The following is a 21,020-nucleotide window of genomic DNA, read 5'->3' as shown; positions in this document are numbered from 1 at the left end:
GTTCAGATTTTCCCAATGTTTCAACGCCTCACTGTCCTCCGACTTCTCCAGAATGCCCGAAATACGCGGGTTCCGTTCGCTGTCGCTGCCCCGGAGGGTTCTGGGTAGGCGTCCATGCAAATTAGAGCCATGAGTTGGCTGCCCGGCCCCGCCCCGCTCTGAGGACCCCGGCCGGGGGTGTCCGCGGCGGTGCCTGAGGCGCGGAGCGGGGCAGCCCGCGGGGGCGGGGCGGGGTCCTGGGAGCGGCGGGAGGCGGCGCGCGCCGCTGGGATCGTCCGGGCCGGGACCGACCGGGGATCCCCCGGGACCCCGCGGGACCTGTGTCCCCCCCGGACCCTCCCCGCCCGCAGGGGCCTCTCCCGAGTCGGTCCCTGCGGGCCGTGCCCGTGTGACGGGCCGTGTGTCGCCCCAGGCAGGACCGAGCCCGTCCCGGTGCCCGCCGGTGCCCGGCCGGCGGGATGGACCTGGCGTACGTGTGCGAGTGGGAGAAGAAGCCCAAGAGCAACCACTGCCCCTCCATCCCCCTCGTGTGCGCCTGGTCCTGCCGCAACCTCATCGCCTTCACCACCGACCTCCGCAACGAGGAGGAGAAAGGTACCGTGTTCCCGTGGAGGGCGGGGAGACCTCTGCGAGCTCCCGGAGCACCGGCAGGTCCAGGATCCTCTGGGCCGGGAGGCCGGGGCTCTGCCCTGGCCCTGGCAGGGAACGCTGCTCCTGCTTTTCCTCCCATCCCTCAACCTCTGACGGTGTCCAATGGGTGGTCGTTCCCTGGTTGTTCCCCTAAACCAGGACCAGCTCCACGTCGGTGTCTGGCCCCTCACTGAGTTCCCAGCACAGTTGTTATCCTGCCCAAAATAATTTATGTAAAGTATTAAATGTCTTTCCCCACATTAAATGTCTTTCCCCACATCAGCTGAGGCTCTGTGGGCTCAGAAACAGTGGCTGGTGAGGAGGGACAGGGAGTCACCTCTGTGTTCTTGCAGATCTCACCCACATGGTCCATATCATCGACACTGAGCATCCCTGGGACGTGTATTCCGTGAACTCTGGGCACACCGAGGTCATCACGTGTCTGGAGTGGGATCAGTCGGGTGAGCTGGGATCCCTCCTGCTGTCCCTGTGTCCCAGAGCGATGGAGGGCAATTCCTGGGGGGGTTGGGCTGTTCCCCCTGTTCTCACACAGTGCTGCTGTCCCAGGCTCCAGGCTGCTCTCGGCGGATGCCGACGGACACATCAAGTGCTGGAGCATGACAGATCACTTGGCCAACAGCTGGGAGAGCACAGTGGGCAGCGTGGTGGAGGGGGACCCGGTGGTGGCCCTGTCCTGGCTGCACAACGGTGTCAAGCTGGCGCTGCACGTGGAGAAGGTTTGTCCCGGCTCCGGGGGGAACCTGTGCTGGAACACTGGCTCGTGTCTTGGCAAAGGACTTGGGATCCCACCTGTGTTCTGTCTGCTCTGAGCTCCCTCATGACCTTGGCCAAGTCCAGTAGGGGAGTTTTTTGCCAAAGAGGAAAGTTGGATTCCTGGTTCCTGCTGAATTCTGATGGGGTTTAGAGCCTGGGTTTCTCTTGGCACTTTAAATGTGTTTTCTCTTAGTGTGGTGTCTTAGTTCTGGGCTGGGACATGGAGATAGAGCAGTTCTTTCCTGACCAGTGGTAATTCAGAGGAAATGTGTTTGAGGTGCTGAGGTTTGATCCAGGGGTTTGGGCACAGGACCAACAGGGAGATGAGCTCCCTGTTTGGAAACATATCTGACTGCAGACTCCCAAAGCCCGAGGCTGCCAAGCACAAGTTCTCTGCTTCTGTTGTTTTTAATTCCTGTGGTGTCCTGCAGAGATCCTGCCCCTCTCCCACGAGGAGAGCTCCACAGGCACAGAGTGCAAATGCCTCGGTTTTGCTGACCTTTGTTACAGTCTGGAGCGTCGAACTTCGGCGAGAAGTTTTCCAGGGTGAAGTTCTCCCCGTCGCTGACGCTGTTCGGCGGGAAGCCCATGGAGGGCTGGATCGCCGTGACCATCAGTGGGCTGGTCACCGTGTCCCTCCTCAAGCCCAACGGGCAGGTGCTGACGGCCACTGAGAGCCTGTGCCGCCTGCGCTGCCGCGTGGCCTTGGCCGACGTCGCCTTCACGGGCGGGGGCAACATCGTGGTGGCCACGTCGGACGGCAGCAGCACCTCCCCCGTGCAGTTCTACAAGGTCTGTGTCAGTGTGGTGAATGAGAAGTGCAAGATCGACACCGAGATCCTGCCATCGCTGTTCATGCGCTGCACCACGGACCCCGCGCGCAAGGACAAGTACCCGGCCATCACTCACCTCAAGTTCCTGGCTCGGGACATGTCGGAGCAGGTGAGCAGCTGCTCTTAGGGCAGGTGGGAGCTCGATGAGGAACAAGGAGGTGGCTGTTTGCTCCACCTTGGCTTCCCCAGGGGCTCTGAAGGTGACCAGCGTGTCCTGCACTGCCCTTAACGTTTTGGTGCAGCTGGAATTAGGGACCTCACCGTTACCTCCCACTGGTTCCATCCTCTGCTTTTTGCTGGCGGGGCACGACCTGAGTGGGAGCAGGACCCTGGGAAGAGAGGGTGGGAATGGCAGGGGCAGTGCCCTCCCCGTTGTGACCCTTGTGCGTGGGGCTCTGTTCCACAGGTGCTGCTCTGTGCTTCCAACCAAAACAACAGCATCGTGGAGTGCTGGTCCCTGCGGAAGGAGGGCCTGCCAGTCAACAACATCTTCCAGCAGATCTCACCTGTGGGTGAGTGTCTGTACCACGTGCTCCTAAGAACAGGAGTGTGGTCTGAGGGGAAAGGCAGGACAGGTTCTCACATCCCTTATCTCATATATGGGGTTATCCAGAATCCCACATTTATTTTCAGGTGCTCTCAGTCACATGCTTCACTCATCTGTTTGCATCATAGGCAGCGACTTGCTGTTTCCAGGAAGTGGTTTGGTTGTTAATTTCACATCCATCCTTCCTGCTGGGAGCAGAACCTCCCAAAGGACCAGGGTCGGGCAGCAGAGCTGGATTAACCCCCTGCCCAGGCTGCCTGGGCTCCACCCGACCTCAGATAGAACAGAATCAATCAGGGCAGTGTGTTTGGTGAAATAGAAAGCATTATTATGTATAAGGATTCTCTAATCACCCCCAGCAGAGCCTTCCATGAGGGGAAATTTGGCAAAACAAGTTGTTTGTGTAATTCAGGAAAAAAAATAGGGAAATACAAGGGAAACATATGGGAAGTATATGGGGAATATACTGGTCTGGTGGAATGAAGTGCCTGGTCTGTGATCCTACTTGGTTGGAGAGTGTGGGCAGAAACGGGGGATTTGATCTCTTAGGGACAGATGTATTGCTTACTCACTTATTTTCCCCAGTGGGAGACAAGCAGCCCATGATCCTGAAGTGGAGGATCCTGTCTGCCACCAACGACCTGGACCGTGTGTCAGCCGTGGCACTGCCAAAGCTGCCCATCTCCCTGACCAACACGGATCTGAAGGTGGCAAACGACACAAAATTCTTTCCTGGGTTGGGTAAGGAGTTCCTGTTGTCTTTCTCTTAAATACGTGGCTTTTGCCTGAAACTTAAACTTCTGAGCTGTACCTGAAGTAAAAATGGGAGCAGAGCCTATGGAATGCTCATGCAGAACTTTCAAAGGCATGATGTCTTCCCAGCCATCCCATTGTGTTTCCATGGGAAGAGGCGTATCTCTGTGAAATGCAGACGTGGGGCCTGGGAGCCCCTATGACTGCTCCTCGTTGCCACGTGGACTTCAATGGTGGCCAGAGCTTCAGGCGAGGGCTGTGCCGTGCTGGGAGGAGCCGCTGGCTCAGCCTCGGTTGTCTCCTGTCCCCAGGCCTGGCCTTGGCTTTCCACGATGGCAGCGTGCACATCGTGCACCGGCTGTCCCTGCAGATGATGGCCGTGTTCTACGGCTCCTCCTCGCAGCGCCCCGTGGACGAGCCGTCCCTCAAGCGCCCGCGCACCGCGGGGCCCCTCGTGCACTTCAAGGCCATGCAGCTCTCCTGGACCTCGCTGGCCCTGGCCGGCGTGGACAGTCACGGCAAGGTCGGTGCTCTCTTACAGCAGGGTTAGTTCTCATCCAGGCTCTCCAGGTGAGGATGGGTCACTCAGAAAATGCTGGGAATTCCAGCTGTGCGATCCGTGTTAGATGGGAAGGGATGTACCCCATGGCTGCAGGAATTGTTGCTGTGTCAGGAGTGGTCCTGTAGCTTTGTTGGATGTTTTCAAGGTCATTCCTGATGCCAGTGTTCCTTTTCCTCCTCCCTTTAGCTCAGCATGCTCCGCATCTCCCCCTCCATGGGCCACGTGCTGGACATGAACATGTCCCTGCGGCACTTGCTGTTCCTGTTGGAGTACTGCATGGTGACCGGCTACGACTGGTGGGACATCCTGCTCCATGTGCAGCCCAGCATGGTCCAGAACCTGGTGGAGAAGCTGCACGAGGAGTACATGCGCCAGAACGCGGCCCTGCAGCAGGTCGGTGGGCAGGAGCTCTGGGCTCACCTCGAGGGTGGGCATGGGGGGCTCAGGGACTGGGAGTGGGGAGCAGCCAGTGCCACTCCTCGGGAGACAGGCGGCTCTGCTCTGCTCTGCTCTCTGAGTGCCTGGCTCAGGCAGTGCTGGAGCTGGGACGGGCTTCCACGTTAGCCGTGTTTTCTGTCGCTGGCATCAGCGGGTCTCTACCTGTTGGAGACTTTGGGTGAGATGGTGAAGTCTATTTTTGGCAGATTCTGGGAACAGCAGCATTCACGTGCACAGTGTTCATTATTCCTGTCACTCTTGTGGCAGAAATTGAGAGCAGAAAATAAAGCAGCAGCAGCAGCTTTAATGAGCTTATGCTAATTCTGCCTTTCCCTGTGCATTTTGCTACATCTCCCCGTCGCCCAGGTCCTCTCCACACGCATCGTTGCCATGAAGGCGTCGCTGTGCAAACTCTCCTCCAGCACCATCGCCCGTGTGTGTGACTACCACGCCAAGCTCTTCCTCATCGCCATCAGCTGCACCCTGAAATCGCTGCTGCGCCCCCACTTCCTCAACACCCCAGACAAGAGCCCCGGGGACCGGCTCACCGAGATCTGCTCCAAGATCACCGATGTAGGTACTGACAGCTCACAGCATCCCACGCTGCCTTCCCAGTGTTTGGGGTTGGATTGTTCCCTGCCGTTCAGTACAAAGTGCCACAGTGTCTTAGCAACTCCTAGGTTTGAGGAGGAAGAGGAGGGTGACCACTCTGGGGAGGGTTTGAGGTTTGGATCCATCTTCCTGAGCCAGGTGATGTCTCGCTTCTGTTCCAGACATTGACAAGGTGATGATTAACCTGAAGACAGAAGAGTTTGTCCTGGAGATGACGACGTTGCAGTCCCTGCAGCAGCTCATCCAGTGGGTGGGGGATTTTGTGCTCTATCTCCTGGCCAGCCTTCCCAACCAGGTGAGACCCGGAGTCCCAGGAACAGACCGAGGGGGCACAAACACCCATGGGCAGTGTTGGGGAGTTTTAATCAGGACCACATATCCCTGTGGGGTGTGGGAGGCGCTGGGGAGGAGTGTAAGGATCAGCAGAATTAGAGAAGGGCCCTTCCCGTGCCCGTTGGGGGCCGGTGACGCAGTGACCAGCACGGTACCCGCAGGACTCAGGGAAACTCCCGGTGCAGCTCTGCAGACCTCCCGCATCCCTGGCAGCGGGTGCTGCGGGGGGAGTGCTGCTGGAAACAGGAGCTGTGTGGGTGCAGAGCGCTGGCTCGGGCGGGTGTGACCCCCCACGCCGCTGTCCCTCGGCAGGGCTCCCCCGTGCGCCCCGGGCACAGCTTCCTGCGCGACGGCGCGTCCCTCGGCATGTTCCGGGAGCTCATGGTGGTGATCCGCATCTGGGGGCTGCTGAAGCCCAGCTGCCTCCCCGTGTACACGGCGACCTCCGACACCCAGGACAGCATGTCCCTGCTCTTCCGCCTCCTGACCAAGCTCTGGCTGTGCTGTGAGTGTGACCAGTTCCCTGAACAGTAATTCCTGCCTCGGTGGGGCTGGTGCGTGCGAGGAGTGACTGTGGGACATGACTCCAAGGGGGTCTGGTGCCTTCGGAAAGGGCGAGTGCAGCTGCCAAGGTTATTGTTTTCTGGGCTGTCTTGGCAGTGGAGGAGGAGGCTGCACGCAGCTCTCTGGAGCTCTGAAGCAGAATTGTAAAAGTGTCGTTGGTTCTTTGCTTCATTTTCCATACAGGTCGTGAGGAAAATCACATCACGGAGCCTGACGATGCCCTGATCGACGAGTGCTGCCTCCTGCCCAGCCAGCTGCTCATTCCCAACATCGACTGGCTGCCCATCAACGATGGCATCATCAGCAAGCTGCAGAACAAGCAGCTGGTCCGGCTGCAGTTTGGGAAGGCTCCTGTGCTCGTTGGCCACACTGTCTCTTCCCAGTTCGATGCCTTTGTCAGGTACAGACATGTGGAACGAGTGGGTGCTGTGGTGAGAAGGGGTGTTGCAGACGTTGCGGTCTCTTGGCAGCTCTGTGGTTTGGGACACCTGGGGGTTCGACTTGTCCTCTTACTGGATTGACCCAAGAGCAGTTTATCCTCTCTGCTCGAATCCATTTCTCCACTTGTGATGGGCTGGGAATTTGAAGTACTGAAAAGCAATGGCAAATGGGGGGAAAAACCTTCTGGTTTGTGATTAATTGGTTATTGTGTCTGCAAATCCCACGGCAGTGGGTGGGCAGAGCCTCTGCCAGGTTGGCCACTGAAATGCAGCTCCCTGTCCTGGGAGCTGCCTGTGGAAAGTGACACTCTGGGCAAGTCCTGTTTTCCCTCCCCAGGGCCCCCGGACAGCCCAAAATTGACCACCTGAGGCGGCTGCACCTGGGCGCGTACCCGACGGAGGAGTGCAAGTCCTGCACCAGGTGAGTGACACAGGTGTCACTGCTCTGTGCACCAGGTGAGTGACACAGGTGTCACTGCTCTGTGCACCTGGGCTCGGGCAGCACTCACAGTCCTGGGTGTCCTTCAGGAGCTCTCTGAGGCTGGTTATGGCTGTGGCTAAGATGTCCCCAGCCTGGGACACTCAGGGCATTATCAGAGAGTGGCCTCTCTGTGGCCTGGCCCTTGGGTTAAAAACCAAACCAGAGTTGGGCCTGGAGGAGTCTCTATAGTGACTCCTTTATATGATTCCCAGTTCTGCAGGGCTGGTCCTTAAAGCACCTGTGTGCTTGGAGTGGGGTTGGGGAGAGGAACCACCCAGCACCCCTGCTCCCAGCCGTCTTTCCCCCCAGGCTCACATTTCGTGCTGGCCTCCTCATCCACCCTCATGGGAGAGCCTGGATTTCAGGATAATGGCTCAGGGAAAAAACATCCATCTAGTCATGTGATTGAATTAGCTTTAATTACTGGGTTTAATAGAAAGCCTCTGTAGCACATCATTTTTGTGAGATGACTGTCGGCTGTTTCATGTGTAAACAGCAGCTGGGGCTGTTCCGCGCCAGGCTCCGGCTCCAGGAGGGCCCTCAGCAGGATTGTTGCTCGCTGGTTTCAGCTGGTTTTGGTGCTCTCAAGAGTCACCTGCAGATGACAGGAGCTGGTTTCCCCCGTGGATGGCCCCATTCCTGCGTGATCCGTGCAGCAGCCCAGCAGCCCTGGCTGTTGGGGGCCCCCCTGGGCTGGCTGCACCCCCTGTGTCCCCCCAGGTGCGGCTGCGTCACGATGCTGAAGTCGCCCAACAAGGTGACAGCGGTGAAGCAGTGGGAGCAGCGCTGGATCAAGAACTGCCTGTGCGGGGGGCTGTGGAGGAAGATGCCCCTCAGCTACTCCTGAGCCCTTCCTGGGGCACAGTGGGGGCCAAGAGCTGTGTGGGGCTCCCTCCGTGGAGGGGTCGTGACAAGGGCACAGCAGCTCCTCTCCTGGAACAAACTGCTGCCGCTCTGCCTCACTGAGCTGTGCTGGAAAACAGAGTGGAGGGATCTCTTCTTTTTCAGGGAAGAGCTGGAAGGCAATGCCAGGGGTTTCCCCATCATTTGGGGCCTGGGAGGGGAGAGCCTGGCTGTGTGTCAGGGCTGTGCTGATGGAGCACTCTGGGCAGAGAGAGATGACGGGGTGACTGGGGGGGAACAAGGTCCCAAGTGTGGTGAACAGACACCTGGTTCCTCATATCCATCCTGTGCTTCTGGCTGCTTGAGAAGTGCCACGTGGGCTGGGCACTCCTGGGCCCTGAGCAGATCTGCCCCTCTGACAGGAGCTGTTGCCTGCGTGCCCATCAGTGTTGGATCAGAGCAGGAACACGAGTGCTGCTGCCTGGAATGAACTCCCCCTTTGGCTCTTGCTGTTGTAAATAAAAACTCCCATAATTTTGTACAGAACATGTGGTTTGTTTCTGTGGTGTGACGTGGCCACCCGGTGCAGGGCCAGGGCAACAGAGCCATGGGAGAGCCCCCAGTACATCTGTCAGGAAAAGAGCTGCCAGGGGCAGGGGAAATGGATATTTTCAAGGTCAATGCCACATCCTTATGGACACGTGAGTAGAAAACATGAGATCCTTGGGGTTGGGTAAGTCTCCAGCTTCAGGCAAAGCCAGACACTTGAGCGGGTCGGAGGAGGAGCGTTCGTGATGCAGCCGAAAATCCTGTTGGACTTTTGCCCTCCCGTGGCCCCCTGGCTGCTGCTGCACTGGGCAGGAAATCACAACCTCCCAGTGCCAGTGAGGCTGTGCCTGTGGAGCCCCGGCCTTTTGGGGGTCAGGTGGGTGACTTGGGCCTGCTCTGTTCCCCAGGGTCCTTCAGCTCTTAGGGAGGAGAGCCTGGAGCCTCCAGCTGTCCTGCATCCCAACCAGCCAATTTCATGTCCCCACAGACCCTTCAAGGGAAGCAATGAGCCAGTTTTTGTACATTCCTTCTGGAACTGCATTTTCATTATTATTGAGAGCTGGAGCTGGTGACAGAGAGCTCATTCCCCAAACTCCAGTGAATGTTTCACTGTACAGAGCTGGACGAGCTGTACAGAGCTTTCCCCCTCGCTGTTCTGCTGGTTATTAAGGACAATCAAATGTCTAATTAGGAAACTGCACCTTGTTAAGGCTCTTTTCCCCTGTAAGTAAAACTCAACCGAGGCCCTTTGTGAGCCTCTTTTTCTCAGAGAACAGGTTTGGGGTTATTTAATATTTGATTGGGAACAGGGAGCAGCAGCACAGTGCTGGGATGGAGCAGGAGGATGGAGCAGGGGAACAGACATTCATGTCCCACCCACCATGGAGCTCCCAGGACAGGACTGGGAGGGTCTGGCAGTGCCCTGGGCCGTGCTGCTGCCCCGCTCCCATCCCTTGTGCCTTGGCCCCGCTCCCTCCAAGGACTGGGGAGTTTGGAGAGTGAGGGTCTGTGGGGGGGACATGGGACAAGGACCAGGGTTATGGTGGGAAGATGAGGCTGTGCCTCGCCCTGCTTCTCAGCTCCTGGGACAAGAGGGACCCAGTGAGAGTCCTGTTGGGTCCCAGCACAGATCCCTCTGTAGGAGCCAGAGCCACTGCTGCTGTATCAGCAACAGGCAGAGTCTGCTCTCCCAAGTGTTCACACAATGACCCTGCAGGAGGTCCTGGCTGTGGACCTTATCATGGCCACACCGCAGGATGTGTCCCCTGTTCCCACCCAAGGCCACACAGTCCCCAGGGGCTCAATCTCCACATCTCCCACCCCATGTACAGCTCCCCTCTGTGGGGGGCTCCTGCACAGACTCCCAGCTCTGCAGAAGTCATCATCACTTTATTGCAGCGATCGTGGGCAGCGTTTCGGGCACCTTCAGCAAAGCCTGTGGGGGACTGTGACCCCCCATCCTCCCCCAGCTGGGCCCTGTGCTTTGCAAGTAGGGACCCAGGGACCCCCTTCCCTGGTTCCTTGCTGTCCCCTCCTGCTGTGGGGGGACGCTCTGGAGCGGGGTGGGCGGCGGTGGGAGCCCCTGGTGCGCAGCGGGGCAGCGGCGTGGGTGCTCTGGCCGTGCTGGCAGCAGCAAGCCGTGGCGTGGAGCAGGTCCCCGGGGTCCCCTCAGCGAGTGTCCCCCTCCCCATCGGCGGAGGCCATGACGCCGTCGATCCAGGCCGCGTACGGGGCCAGCCGGGTGTAGATGGCCGGTTTCTTGTAGTTGCCGCAGACGCGGGAGCCGGCGGTGACCACTCCCTCGGCCACCCCGCCGCAGACCAGGGGGCCACCAGAGTCCCCCTGCAGGACCAAGGCTCGTCAGCTCGGCCAAGGGTTTGCTGGGATGCCCCAGCCCATCTCCCATCCCTGATTGCTGTCTCCAGGCTCCTGTGAGCTGCCCTGCAGCGGCCAGCACAGGGTACGGAGCCCCCTCAGCTCAGGGACGTGACCTCCTCCTGCCCCGCTGCCCCGGCCTCTCCCAGGCTGTGGAAATTCTCCTGCCTTGCCCCCCTCCTGGCCCCCCCCGGGGTGGTTGGCAGCCCCAGCCTGAGGGTCCAGCCACGGGCCCACGGGAGGCAGGCAGTACCTTGCAGGTGTCCTTCCTGCGGGAGTCGGTGCACATCATGTTGTTGGTGACGGTGCCGTCGTGGCGCGTGCGGTGGTTGCAGACGTCGCGGCTGATCACCGGCCGCTCCACCTGCTGCAGCCTGTCTGGCCTCCTCCCGCTGTGGCTGGTGATGCCCCATCCCGCCACCTCGCACACCGTGTCGGGTGCCACGTCCCTGTCCTCCCGCTGGAACGGCAGCACCTGCACGTCCGTGTTCAGCTCCGCTTTCTCCTCCAGCTGCCACCAAGCGAGAGGGGACCACGGTCAGGGGGGCAGCTGTGCCCACGATCCAGCAGGGCAGGGCAAGCCCAGCCCTGACACCGGGATCACCCCAGGCCTGGCCACGCTCAGGGCTTTGCCTCCTGACCAGAGCCCCAGGACGCATCCAGAGACCAGAGCTGGAGCCACGAGGAAGATGGAGGCATTTGGATGCAGGTCAAAGGTCTTTTGTGGGGGAAGCAGGGATAGTCCCATGGGACAGGGAGGAAGGGACAGGGGAATCAGGCCCAGCATGACCTTGAGGATTTTCTCTGGCCTCAGTCAGTGACCCTGGAGGGTCCCAAGGGACAGCGGGATTTGCAGGGGTGGGGAGGAGGGTCCCAGTGGCCCCAAGCCCACCTGGAGGAGGAGGAGGTCGTCCTTGTTGTTGTGCTTGTTGCTGCCGGGGTGGGGGAACTGGGCGCGCACCCGGTACAGGCGTTTGTGGGGCTCCTGCTCCGTGAGCGAGTGTGCACCCAGCAGCACCTGGAAGAGTTTGTCACCCCTGGAAGAGAGTCAGAGTGTGGGACAAACAGAGCTGGGGGTGTTGCTGCACCAAGCCATGGAAATGGGGTGCTTGGGGGACCAGAGACCCCCCCCAGGGGTACCAGGAGCCCCTGCAGCCCCTGCTCAGCCCTCACTGCAGGTGGGATCAGAGCCCCGTGCTCTGACACCAGAGTCAGGGCTGCAGAGTGGGATTTGGCCCTAGTCCAGCAGCCCCCCAGGCACGGAGCTGACCCCCCCACTCACGTCTCCTCAGTGCAGTGGGCAGCGCTCAGCACCCACTGTTCGGCGATGAGGAAGCCCCCACAGACGTGCTGCCCATCCAGCTGCAGAGAGGCCATGAACGGCTTCAGGTGGGGCCTGGCCTCGTAGCCCCCCAGGATCCGGCCCCGGGGCTGCCCTGCAGGAGAGAGGCCCTGTCAGGTGAGGGGCACAGGGCAGTGTCACTCCCGTGGTACCCTGCTGGGTTCCTGGACCCTGTGGGTTGTGGCAGCACCTGGCTGCAGGTGGAGGCAGGAATTGGGGGGCTGGACATCCCCGTGCTGGGGATGTCGCTGCCCTGGCCCCATCCCGGAGTTCAGGGGGGTGCACTCACCGTTCACTGTGGCCTTGAGCAGCAGCAGCACAGGAACAAGGACAGAAGCAGGACTCAGCCCCATGGCTGTGGAGGAGCCCAGCGGTGCCTCTGCCCAGCTGGGGGTGTGCAGGAGTTTTGGGGTGCACGGGGGCTCCGGGGTGGACGCTGCTCACCCGGGGCTGGGGCTGGGGCTCCCTTTTATGTCCAGTTTGGGACAGCGGGGGGGGCAGGAAAGGGGAGGCGAGGGAGAGCGGGGGGGTTTCCGCAGCGTGGGCCGAGTGTTTTGAAATATTCAGCTTATAAAAGGGGTCAAGAGTTCTCGGTATAAACAGGGTGGGAGGAGGAAACAGCCCGGCCCAGCTGCCGGCCCTGGCACACGGCACCGGGGATTTCTGTACCGGGGTTTTCAATGCCTAAAAAGTTCCAGCTCGTGGCACATGAAGGCTCCAGCACATTCCATCCCCCCACTCAGAGCAAGGACCCCCGCCAGGCGTGGGGGGGTCCCTGGTGGGTGCTGGGTGCCAGCTCGGTGGGTGCACAGGGATGCAAGCCTGGGTTTGCCCTTGGACTGACAAGGACAGCGGGGTCAGGGCCATGGGGGGACACCCCAACCCCGAGGGGGTTCCTGCAGGGCTGGGGGTTGTGGTGGTGGGAAGGGTGATGGCAGCGACAGGGGCGGTGTCCGGGATGGCGGTGGCGGTGGCAGGGGCGCCAATGACGGCGGTGCCGAGGATGCCGGTGGCGGTGGCAGCCCCGGTCCCCTCTGCCTTTCTTCCCGGTGCCACTAAGCGGAGCCACCGCCTCGGATCCCGCCCGGTCCCGGCGCGTTCCCGAGCTCCGGAGCCGCCCATCGCCCCCGCCCGGGCTCGTCCCCGGAGACCCTCACCCCGCCCCGAGGCTCCTTCGCGGGACCTGGGCCGGGATCCCCGCCCGCCCGAGGCCACGCTGCCCTCGCCCTTTGCCGGGACAGCCGCTGGCCACCGTGGCCACCCGCAGCTGGGTCCGGCCGTGCTCCCGCCAGTGCAGCCAGGACCGAGCAGGGCTCCCGGGGACACCGGGCAAGGGGCTGGATCTCACCGCCCCCCTTCTCCTCCTGCTCCCAGAGCCTCTACAGCTCCGAGCTGCCGTGCTCCCTTTGTCTGGTGGCACAGACGCTCCATCCCCCCGACCCTCGACCCCCCGACCCCCCACGCTAACGGACCCCCCGGCAGCAGCCGGACAGACTCACCAGTGAGGAGGGGGCCGGGCACGGGGGGTCCTCAGGGACTCAGGGGTCCCTCTGCGGGGGCAGCTTCGCATCCCCGCTGTCCCCACGTGCTGGTGGCACATGGCGGGCGGGGGTCGGAGCACGCGGTGGTGTGGTCGTCGCTCAGCCTGGGGATTTTCTGCAGGGAGAGCGGCTTAATCGCGGCTTCCAGGGATTCGGGATTTAGATGTTAAATACGCCTGGAGATTTCTGCCCACTTAGGGCCAAAAATGGAACAAGGGCAGCGTGTGGGGCCATGCAGAACCTGGATGGGACCAGGAGCGGGTGGGTGGGGGGTGTGCAGCGGCCGAGTGTGGGGTGCAGGGAACGGGAGATGGGGTGGGGTGCAGGGAATGGGGTGTGGGGCGGGGTACTGGGTAGAGCACGGCCGGGATCCACTGCGGGTGGAGGGGGCAAGGGCAGACGGGGCGGGGGTGCCACCCCCTCCCGAGAGGCGCCAGGAGTCCCCGGGGAACAAAGGGAGCTGCACCCACTTCCTCAGGTCCGAGTTAGGGAGACCCAAGGCTCCTGCTGAGGGTGACTCCCGACACCGTCCCTGGGGCTCCTCGTGACCGCGGGCCCAGGACTCGACCCGAGTCCCTCCCGAAGCCCCTCCCGGTGCCACGGGAAGGGCAGGTGCCCCCCACCAACAGAGCCAGGTGGGTGTCGGGGGGTGGCAGAGCTCCGGGGCGGTGGGTGCGGCGGTCACACACCCCCCATGCTGCGGGACCCCCGCTTCGGCACCTCCCGGGTCTCCGCAGCCCCTGGGCGAGGGAGGGGGCTCTGCAGGGCAAGAGACTCCGCGGGTCGGGGGTCAAGACCCCTCAAGGGTTGATCGGGGCCCCGGCAGTGGAGGGAGCCCCGGTGGGCGGCGGCGGCCCCGGGACCCCCCGGTTCCCCTCGGTGCCCCCCGGTTCCCCTCGGTGCCCCCCGGTTCCCCTCGGTGCCCCCCGGTTCCCCTCGGTGCCCGGGCAGGGTCCGGGGCGCGGAGCGGCGCCCAGCGAGGTCGGTCCCGCTGCTGCCTCGGCCCCACCCGGCCCTTTGTTTCTCCTCGCCCCCCCCAGACCTCCCGAGATCCCCCCAGACCCCCTTAGATGCCCCTCCCTGGCCCGACGGGGGCTCGATGGGGGCTCGGCGCCCCAGGAGGGGCCGGGGGCGGCGGGGCGGGGCGGGGAGCGGCGGGCGGGGGAGGAGGAGGAGAAGGAGGAGGAGGAGGAGGACGCGGGGGCGGAGGAAGCTGCCACTCCCCGCGCTCCGCCGAGGCAGGAGCATCCAGGATCCCGGGGACCCCCCAGCTGCCACCGCGCCCCCCGCCCTGCTGCGCCCCGGGGCCGCCTCTGAGGTGAGTGAGGGGCACAGTCCGGCACAAAGGGCCGCTCCTCCCTCCCCCGACACCTCCTCCCATCCCCCGGCCCCGACCCCGACCCCCGCCCGCGGCTGCGGCACGGTCCCTGCGAAGGGGGGGTTCCCCACTGCGCCCCCCGCCCTCCCGGTCATACCCCCGATTAATCCCCCATTATTGTCCCCCCCCGTTATTACGCCCCCGCCGTTCCCCCCCCGTCGCTCCATCCCCCTTATGCTCCCCCTCATTTCGCAGCCCGGGCTCAGTGCGGTCTCAGGGGTTGGGGCCGGGGGGGCCCGGGGACCCCCATCCCCGGCCCGGCTCTGCGGGCGGCACACCCCCTCTCCACGCCCTCCGCAGCAGCCTCGCCGCCTGTCGCGGTAGTGGCCGCCTGTCGCGACAGACGAGCCTCCGCCCCACCTGTTGTCACACCCCCTGGCTCGGTCGGGCCCCCCCTCGGAGTCCTGGGGGTCCCCTGGGGGAAGTGGGGCACCCCCAGTCCCGGCAGTGTCCCCCCACTGAGTGGCTGCCAAGGGCAGTGGAGCGACCAAGGGTGACCAGGGGTGACCCAGGGTGCCTGTTCCCCCCCACAGGGTGACACTTCAGCCCCACAGGGCAGAGGCACAGCCCGGTGGGCCCCCCGTACCTGCCCCAGGACCATGATCCCCCCCAAGGAGAAGGCCCGTGCCCCCAAGGACAGCATGACACTCCTGCCCTGCTTCTACTTCGTGGAGGTGGGTGTGGGGTGGGTGGGCACAGGGTGGGGGCTCCATCCTGGGCCCCGGCACGGCGGGTGGGGGTCTGTGTGGTGCCGTGGCTCCGTCCCCACATTCTCCCCCCCACAGCTGCCCATCGTGGCCTCCTCCATCGTGACGCTCTATTTCCTGGAGCTGACGGATCTCTTCAAGCCGGCCAAGGTGGGCTTCCAGTGCCACGACCGGGCACTGTCCATGCCCTACGTGGAGACCAACGAGGAGCTCATCCCGCTGCTGATGCTGCTCAGCCTGGCCTTCGCCGCGCCCGCCGCCTCGGTGCGTGGGGGCTCGTCCGGCTGCAGGGTCGGGACAGAGCCGGGATGGGGGGCCCGGTGCCTGGCGGTGTCTGACACCCGTGAGGCGGCTCTGCCAACAACCCAGACCCCCCAGTCCCGCCTGAGCCACTGGTTCCTCCCCAGATCATGGTCGGGGAGGGCATGGTGTACTGCCTGCAGTCCCGGCTGAAGGGCCGTGCCGGCGCCGAGGGCAGCATCAACGCCGGCGGCTGCAACTTCAACTCCTTCCTGCGCCGCACCGTCAGGTTTGTGGGTACGTTGTGCCACAGCCCAGGCGGGACCCGAGGGCTGGAGGGGGCACCCTGGCTGCCATAGGAGGAGCGTGGGCCCACCCAGACCCTGGACCCTTCCCAGTGCCCACCGGTGCCCCAGGGCTGGGTGGGCCCTGGCCCGCCCCATGTGGGATGGGAGTGACCTACTGTCCCACTCCTGCCATCCCCAGGTGTCCATGTGTTTGGGCTCTGTGCCACGGCCCTGGTGACAGACGTCATCCAGCTGGCCACTGGCTACCACGCGCCCTTCTTCCTGACCGTCTGCAAGCCCAACTACACACTGCTGGGCACCCCCTGCGATGCCAACCCCTACATCACCCAGGACATCTGCTCAGGCACCGACAAACACGCCATCCTCTCTGCCAGGTATGTTCCAGGGGAGCCCCATGCCACGCTGCCAACCCTCCTGCCCCATGCCAACCATGTCCCCCTGCTTCTGCCCCATCCCAACCGCATCCCCTCTCCCTGCAGGAAGACCTTCCCATCCCAGCACGCGACGCTCTCGGCTTTTGCTGCCGTCTATGTGTCGGTGAGTTCCTGGTGCTGCCCGGTGCACACTGGCTTGGGGCAGCATGAGCCCTGTGCTGTGGGCAGCAGCGTCCCTCTCCCACTGGCACAGCTAAACTCTACCTGACACACGTGTACCTGTGCTGGGTGTGGGTGCATGCACACGCGTGTGCACACCGGTGTGTGTGTGCTGGGACCTGCAGTCCCACGTGCACCCAAGAACTGTCTGTGTGGCCAGGGCTGGGCCCAGGGCCATCACTAACAGCCTGTTCCTGCCCCAGATGTATTTCAATTCCATCATCTCGGACAGTACCAAACTCCTCAAGCCCATCCTGGTCTTTGCCTTTGCCATCGCCGCCGGTATCTGCGGCCTGACCCAGATCACCCAGTACCGGAGCCACCCCGCCGACGTCTACGTGGGCTTCCTGATCGGCTCCGGCATCGCCGCGTACCTGGTGTGTGCTGGTCCTGCCCTCGGGCCAGGGGAGGGCGCGGGGGAGGCTGGCGGGGGCTGCAGTACCTGGGACCGTGTTGACCCCACGCTCTCCAGAGCAGCTGTGGCTGCCCCATCCCTGGAAGTGTTCAGTGCCAGATTGGACGTGGCTTGGAAGGTGGTCTGGTGGAAGACATCCCTGCCCATGGCAGGGGGATTGGACTAGATAACCTTTAAAAATCCTTTCCAACACAAACCATTCCAGGATTATGTGATTTCCTCTCCCACAGGCTTTCCATGCTGTTGGCAACTTCCGCGCCCCGACGGAGCGGGTCCCGGTGCCGGCACCGGCCAAGGACGCGCTGCGGGCGCTGACACAGCGGGGCCACGACTCCGTGTACCACCAGAACAAGTCGGTGAGCACCGACGAGCTGAACCCGCAGGCGCGGCTGGAGGAGGCGGCACGACCAGTGCAACGGGAGAAGAACTCGCTGGGCAGCCTGAAGAGGGCCAGCGTGGACGTGGACCTGCTGGCCCCCCGCAGCCCCATGGGCAAGGAGAACATGGTGACCTTCAGCAACACCCTGCCCCGCGTCAACACGCCCTCCATGGACGACCCCGCGCGGCGCCACATGACCATCCACGTCCCCGTGGACGCCTCCCGCTCCAAGCAGCTCATCACCGAGTGGAAGCAGAAGTCACTGGAGGGCCGGAGCATGACGCTGGCAGAGGAGGCGGCCCAGGGCCGGGGCACGGGGGAGCCCAGCGAGGAGGTGCCCCCTTCCCTGTACCCCACGGTGCAGGCACGCTCGGCTGAGCGGGCGGCCATGGGGCCCCGCGTGCTCATCCAGCCCCGTCCGGGCGCCTCGCAGCTGGTGCACATCCCCGAGGAGAGCCAGGCGGGCGCTGCTGCCCCGGCCGGCAGCGGGGCGGCCGTGAGGGCCAAGTGGGTCATGGTGGCGGAAAAGGGGGGAGCGCAGCGGGTGGCCAACCCCCCGCGCCTGATGCAGGTCATTGCCATGTCCAAGCAGCAGAGCCTCGTCTCTGTCACTCCCAAGCACTCAGAGACGTCCTCGTCCTCCACCAGCTCCGACTCCTCACAGTACCGCTCGCCCTCCGAGCGGGACAGCTCCAGCATCATCACCATTGATGCCCACGCCCCCCACCACCCTGTCGTTCACCTCTCTGCTGGCAATGGGCCCTGGGAGTGGAAGTCAGGGCCAAAGGGGCCAGAGGGACCAGACACCTACGAGCTGGGTGAGGTGGGGAAGGATTTCCGTGGCTTCCGCCCAGCCAAGAGCGCCGGTGTCTCCCCTGGTTCTTCCGTCAGCGACATGGAGCAGGACGAGCCGCGCTACGGCAGCCTGGCCACCATCCCGGGGGCGGCGGGGGGCAGCGGGGAGCGGGGGGACCTGCCCCCCGAGGGGCTGCTGGCCACGGCCAGCCGTGAGTCCACGCTGCGCAGGAAGCCGGCCGAGCGGGACGGGGCGGCAGACAGCGAGGTGGACCTGTACTACAAGAAGATGCAGGCGGGCCGGAGGTTTAAGGACTGAGCCCCGGTACCTTCCTGGGGCCCCCCACCCCTGCCCTGGCTCGGGGGGCTCTGTGAGGCCGGGGCCCCTCTCTGCAGGGAGCAGCAGGACAGGGTTGGCTTTGGCATCGAGCAGCGCGAGGCAGAGCACGGCCACGCCGGTCCTGAGCCAGCTGAGACCTCTGCTCACACCTGGGCAGCTGGGGGGCTCTGCTCCCCCCCACAGCCTGCAGGGCTGTGCAACTCCAAGCACTTTGACTTTCTCTTTAACACTGGTGCTGACATTTCCGAGGGGTTATTTTATTCCAGCTCTGGAAGGGGATGTCTGTCAGGGGGTGGGGGGGACACAAATGGTGCTGACGGGCTTTGGGGGGCAATGGATCGAGGGCAGGGGGGGAGGCTGCTGTGGGACAGCAGGCCCTGGCTTGTGGGGGATTTGTGGGTGCTGGGGGTCCTGTGACACTGACCCCCATCCTGCGCCACTGGTCTGTGTGGGGAAGGCCGAGGGGGGATGGTGCTGAAAGGGAGGGTCTGCCCAGGGCTGAGGCTCTGGGCACACAGAGGCTGTAAATACTGCAGGGGCTGGAGGAGAGGGGGGCACTGGGGTAGGGGCACAGGGCCCAGGGGTCAGCAGGGGCTGAGCTCTGCCTCAGGAGAGGGGCCGAGTTTTGGGGGGGCATGGGGGGGACGGTCTCCAGGCTGTGAATACATCAGGCAATGGCTGGAGCTGCTGTGGTTTGAAAAGCAAATAAACACGTGGATGTTCCCTGGCTGGGCTCCTTTGACAGGGTGTGGGCAGCTGGTCCCACGGCTGGAGGACAGGACCAGGGCTCCAGCACCCACGGGGGCTCCCAGTCCGGGGGGCTCCCAGCCTGGGGCACCCACGTCCCCCCCGGAACAGGACGCTGTGCCAATGGCACCAAACTGCCACTGTCAATTGGATTAACAGTGGATATCCCAAAGCCTCTGCCTTGCAAACATATGGATTATCCACATAACCCTGACTCGGTGCTGGAAAAGCCACTCGGGATTAGCGGCAGGATTGTGGCAGCAGCTCGTGGTGTGAGGGGTTACGGGGGGCCCTGGGGGGGACCCGGAGGGATCCGACGCCAACCAGCAGCGGCACGAGGGGCACGAGGGCTGCGGGGCTGCCGCGTCCGGCCCTGGTGCGGTTGACCCGGGGAGGTGACCCGGGGAGGTGACCCGGAGCCTCCGGCGAAGGTCACCAGGACAGAGGCCGCGCTCCCGGCCGTGCTTGCCGCGGGCTGGGGCGGTGCGGGGGCTCCCAGCCCACCAGCCCCACCTCGGCCCCGCGCTCACGGCTCACTGCGGTGCCGATGGCGTCACGCGCCGCTTCCCTCTGCCTCTGACCCAGCGGTTTCCATGGCAACTGCCAGCCCCGCACCGCTCCCGCAGCCACAGGCACCCTCCAGCCCCACACCCGCTCCTGCACCGCTCCCCCAGCCCCCGGCCCCCCTCTCGGGCAGCCCCCCAGCAGCCGCTGCTGCATCGCTTGAGGACCCGCGCGGCCGGGAAGGAGCGGGAGCATCCTCATCCTCATCCGCATCCACATCCTCATCCTCATCCTCCATCCCCCCCGCAGCAGGAGGGGCTGCCAGCCCCCGCCTCATCAGCTCCAGCCAGGACTCTGCCCCGGGGCCACCCGTGTCCGATGTCCCGACCTTTTCCGCCGGGGACCCCCTCTGCCCCCAGCCCGTCCCCCGGGTGAGCACCAGGGGAAAGGCTCCCCGGCTTTGTGACACACAAAGGGCTCAGCCGCGCCCCCGCCCCATCCCCGGGCTCGCTTTGCTCTCAGCCAGGGATCCCCTGCTGATCCCAGGGATCCCCGAATTGGGGCTCCTGCTTTGGCGTTTCTGCTGGCAGACAATTCCCTTTTTGCACCCAGCGGGGCCGGGGGCGCAGGGAAGGCCGGGGTTCAGGGTGTTCGCTCTGCAGGGAGCTCCTTCCCGCTGCTCGGGGTAGGAGCTGGAAAAGCCCTTTGGTGCAGACGCGTTCGCTCCCGCTGGAACAGCCCCGGTTTCCCCACGTCAGTTTTCCCGCTAAAGGCAGCTTTAGGGAAGTTCCCTCCTCTGCCGGACACAGGCCGGGAAGAGCTCGGCAGCACGGGGGGCTCTGCCGTGGGAAGGGGTGGGAGGGGATGCCAGAACAGAGCCGGGGCAGGATGCGGCCCCCCCGGGAGCCGCCGCCGTTCCCATGGGGACCCCGTCCACGGCCATCGCTGCCCCCATCGATCCTTCAGCAGCCGATCAGTGCCCAAGGGGCCGGGAATGGATGCAAAGCCTGGGCTGGACCCCAGAGAACTCGGGGAACCAACCCAGGAGCAATGATCCTGCTCACTCCTGCGGGGCAGCAACACATCCCGTTCGGTCCTGCTTTCACATGTGCACAGAGACCAGGAGAGGCAGCTGCTACAAATCCCATTAGACTTTCAAGGAGCAACAGTGGTCCCTTTCAGCAGTCCCTGGCTCCAGCAAGACCCCCTGGGTAACCCTGGGGCCCGAGGCCTGTGGAGTGTGCTGGAGCCTAATGCTGGCTGAGCACAGAGGGACAGGGACAGCAGAGCCACAGCAGCAGCTCAGGGAGGGGACTGTATCTCCCCCAGGACACAGGGTGACTTTTGGACAGGAGCTCGAGCAGAGCTCAGCACACAGGAAAGGAACCAGATCCCTAAGGAAGCACCGTGCTCCTCTGGGAGCTCATGCAGGGAATAGGAATTGCACCTCCTCCCACGGGATGGAGAACAGCAGATCCAGCCCCACAGCTATAGCAC

The 21,020-nt window shown here is 63.5% G+C and overlaps 3 protein-coding genes across 4 annotated transcripts; 2 read left to right on the top strand and 1 right to left on the bottom strand.

Annotated features, from left to right (window-relative positions):
* Positions 1-210: 210 nt before the first annotated feature.
* On the top strand, positions 211-8,356 carry MED16 (mediator complex subunit 16). 2 transcript variants are annotated; one of them, XM_032711666.1, is made up of 14 exons: positions 211-594; positions 984-1,091; positions 1,198-1,367; positions 1,915-2,346; positions 2,644-2,749; positions 3,370-3,525; positions 3,849-4,060; positions 4,286-4,492; positions 4,904-5,114; positions 5,311-5,444; positions 5,795-5,987; positions 6,230-6,446; positions 6,824-6,907; positions 7,688-8,356. In XM_032711666.1, exons 1-14 carry the CDS (start codon positions 459-461, stop codon positions 7,812-7,814), a joined length of 2,493 nt encoding a protein of 830 aa, XP_032567557.1. In that variant the 5' UTR covers positions 211-458; the 3' UTR covers positions 7,815-8,356. The 2 variants fall into 2 exon arrangements, with proteins under 2 accessions (XP_032567557.1, XP_032567559.1); XM_032711668.1 differs by lacking the exon at positions 7,688-8,356 and adding an exon at positions 7,464-7,668 and having other exon boundaries at positions 320-594.
* A 1,373-nt stretch (positions 8,357-9,729) lies between these two features.
* Positions 9,730-12,072, bottom strand: LOC116798961 (complement factor D-like). The gene is made up of 5 exons (XM_032711672.1): positions 11,866-12,072; positions 11,517-11,670; positions 11,127-11,271; positions 10,488-10,745; positions 9,730-10,201 (listed from the first exon to the last, which is right to left on the bottom strand). Exons 1-5 carry the CDS (start codon positions 11,927-11,929, stop codon positions 10,028-10,030), a joined length of 795 nt encoding a protein of 264 aa, XP_032567563.1. The 5' UTR covers positions 11,930-12,072; the 3' UTR covers positions 9,730-10,027.
* A 2,229-nt stretch (positions 12,073-14,301) lies between these two features.
* On the top strand, positions 14,302-18,546 carry PLPPR3 (phospholipid phosphatase related 3). Its single transcript, XM_032711669.1, has 8 exons — positions 14,302-14,435; positions 15,029-15,169; positions 15,281-15,466; positions 15,610-15,739; positions 15,929-16,124; positions 16,230-16,287; positions 16,547-16,720; positions 16,989-18,546. The coding sequence occupies exons 2-8, from the start codon at positions 15,095-15,097 to the stop codon at positions 18,249-18,251; spliced, it is 2,082 nt and encodes a 693-aa protein (XP_032567560.1). The 5' UTR covers positions 14,302-14,435; positions 15,029-15,094; the 3' UTR covers positions 18,252-18,546.
* Positions 18,547-21,020: the final 2,474 nt, after the last annotated feature.

The sequence above is a fragment of the Chiroxiphia lanceolata genome, chromosome 27, assembly GCF_009829145.1.
Source record: "Chiroxiphia lanceolata isolate bChiLan1 chromosome 27, bChiLan1.pri, whole genome shotgun sequence".
Classification (NCBI taxonomy): domain Eukaryota; kingdom Metazoa; phylum Chordata; class Aves; order Passeriformes; family Pipridae; genus Chiroxiphia; species Chiroxiphia lanceolata.
This window is presented reverse-complemented; position numbering and strand designations above follow the sequence as displayed.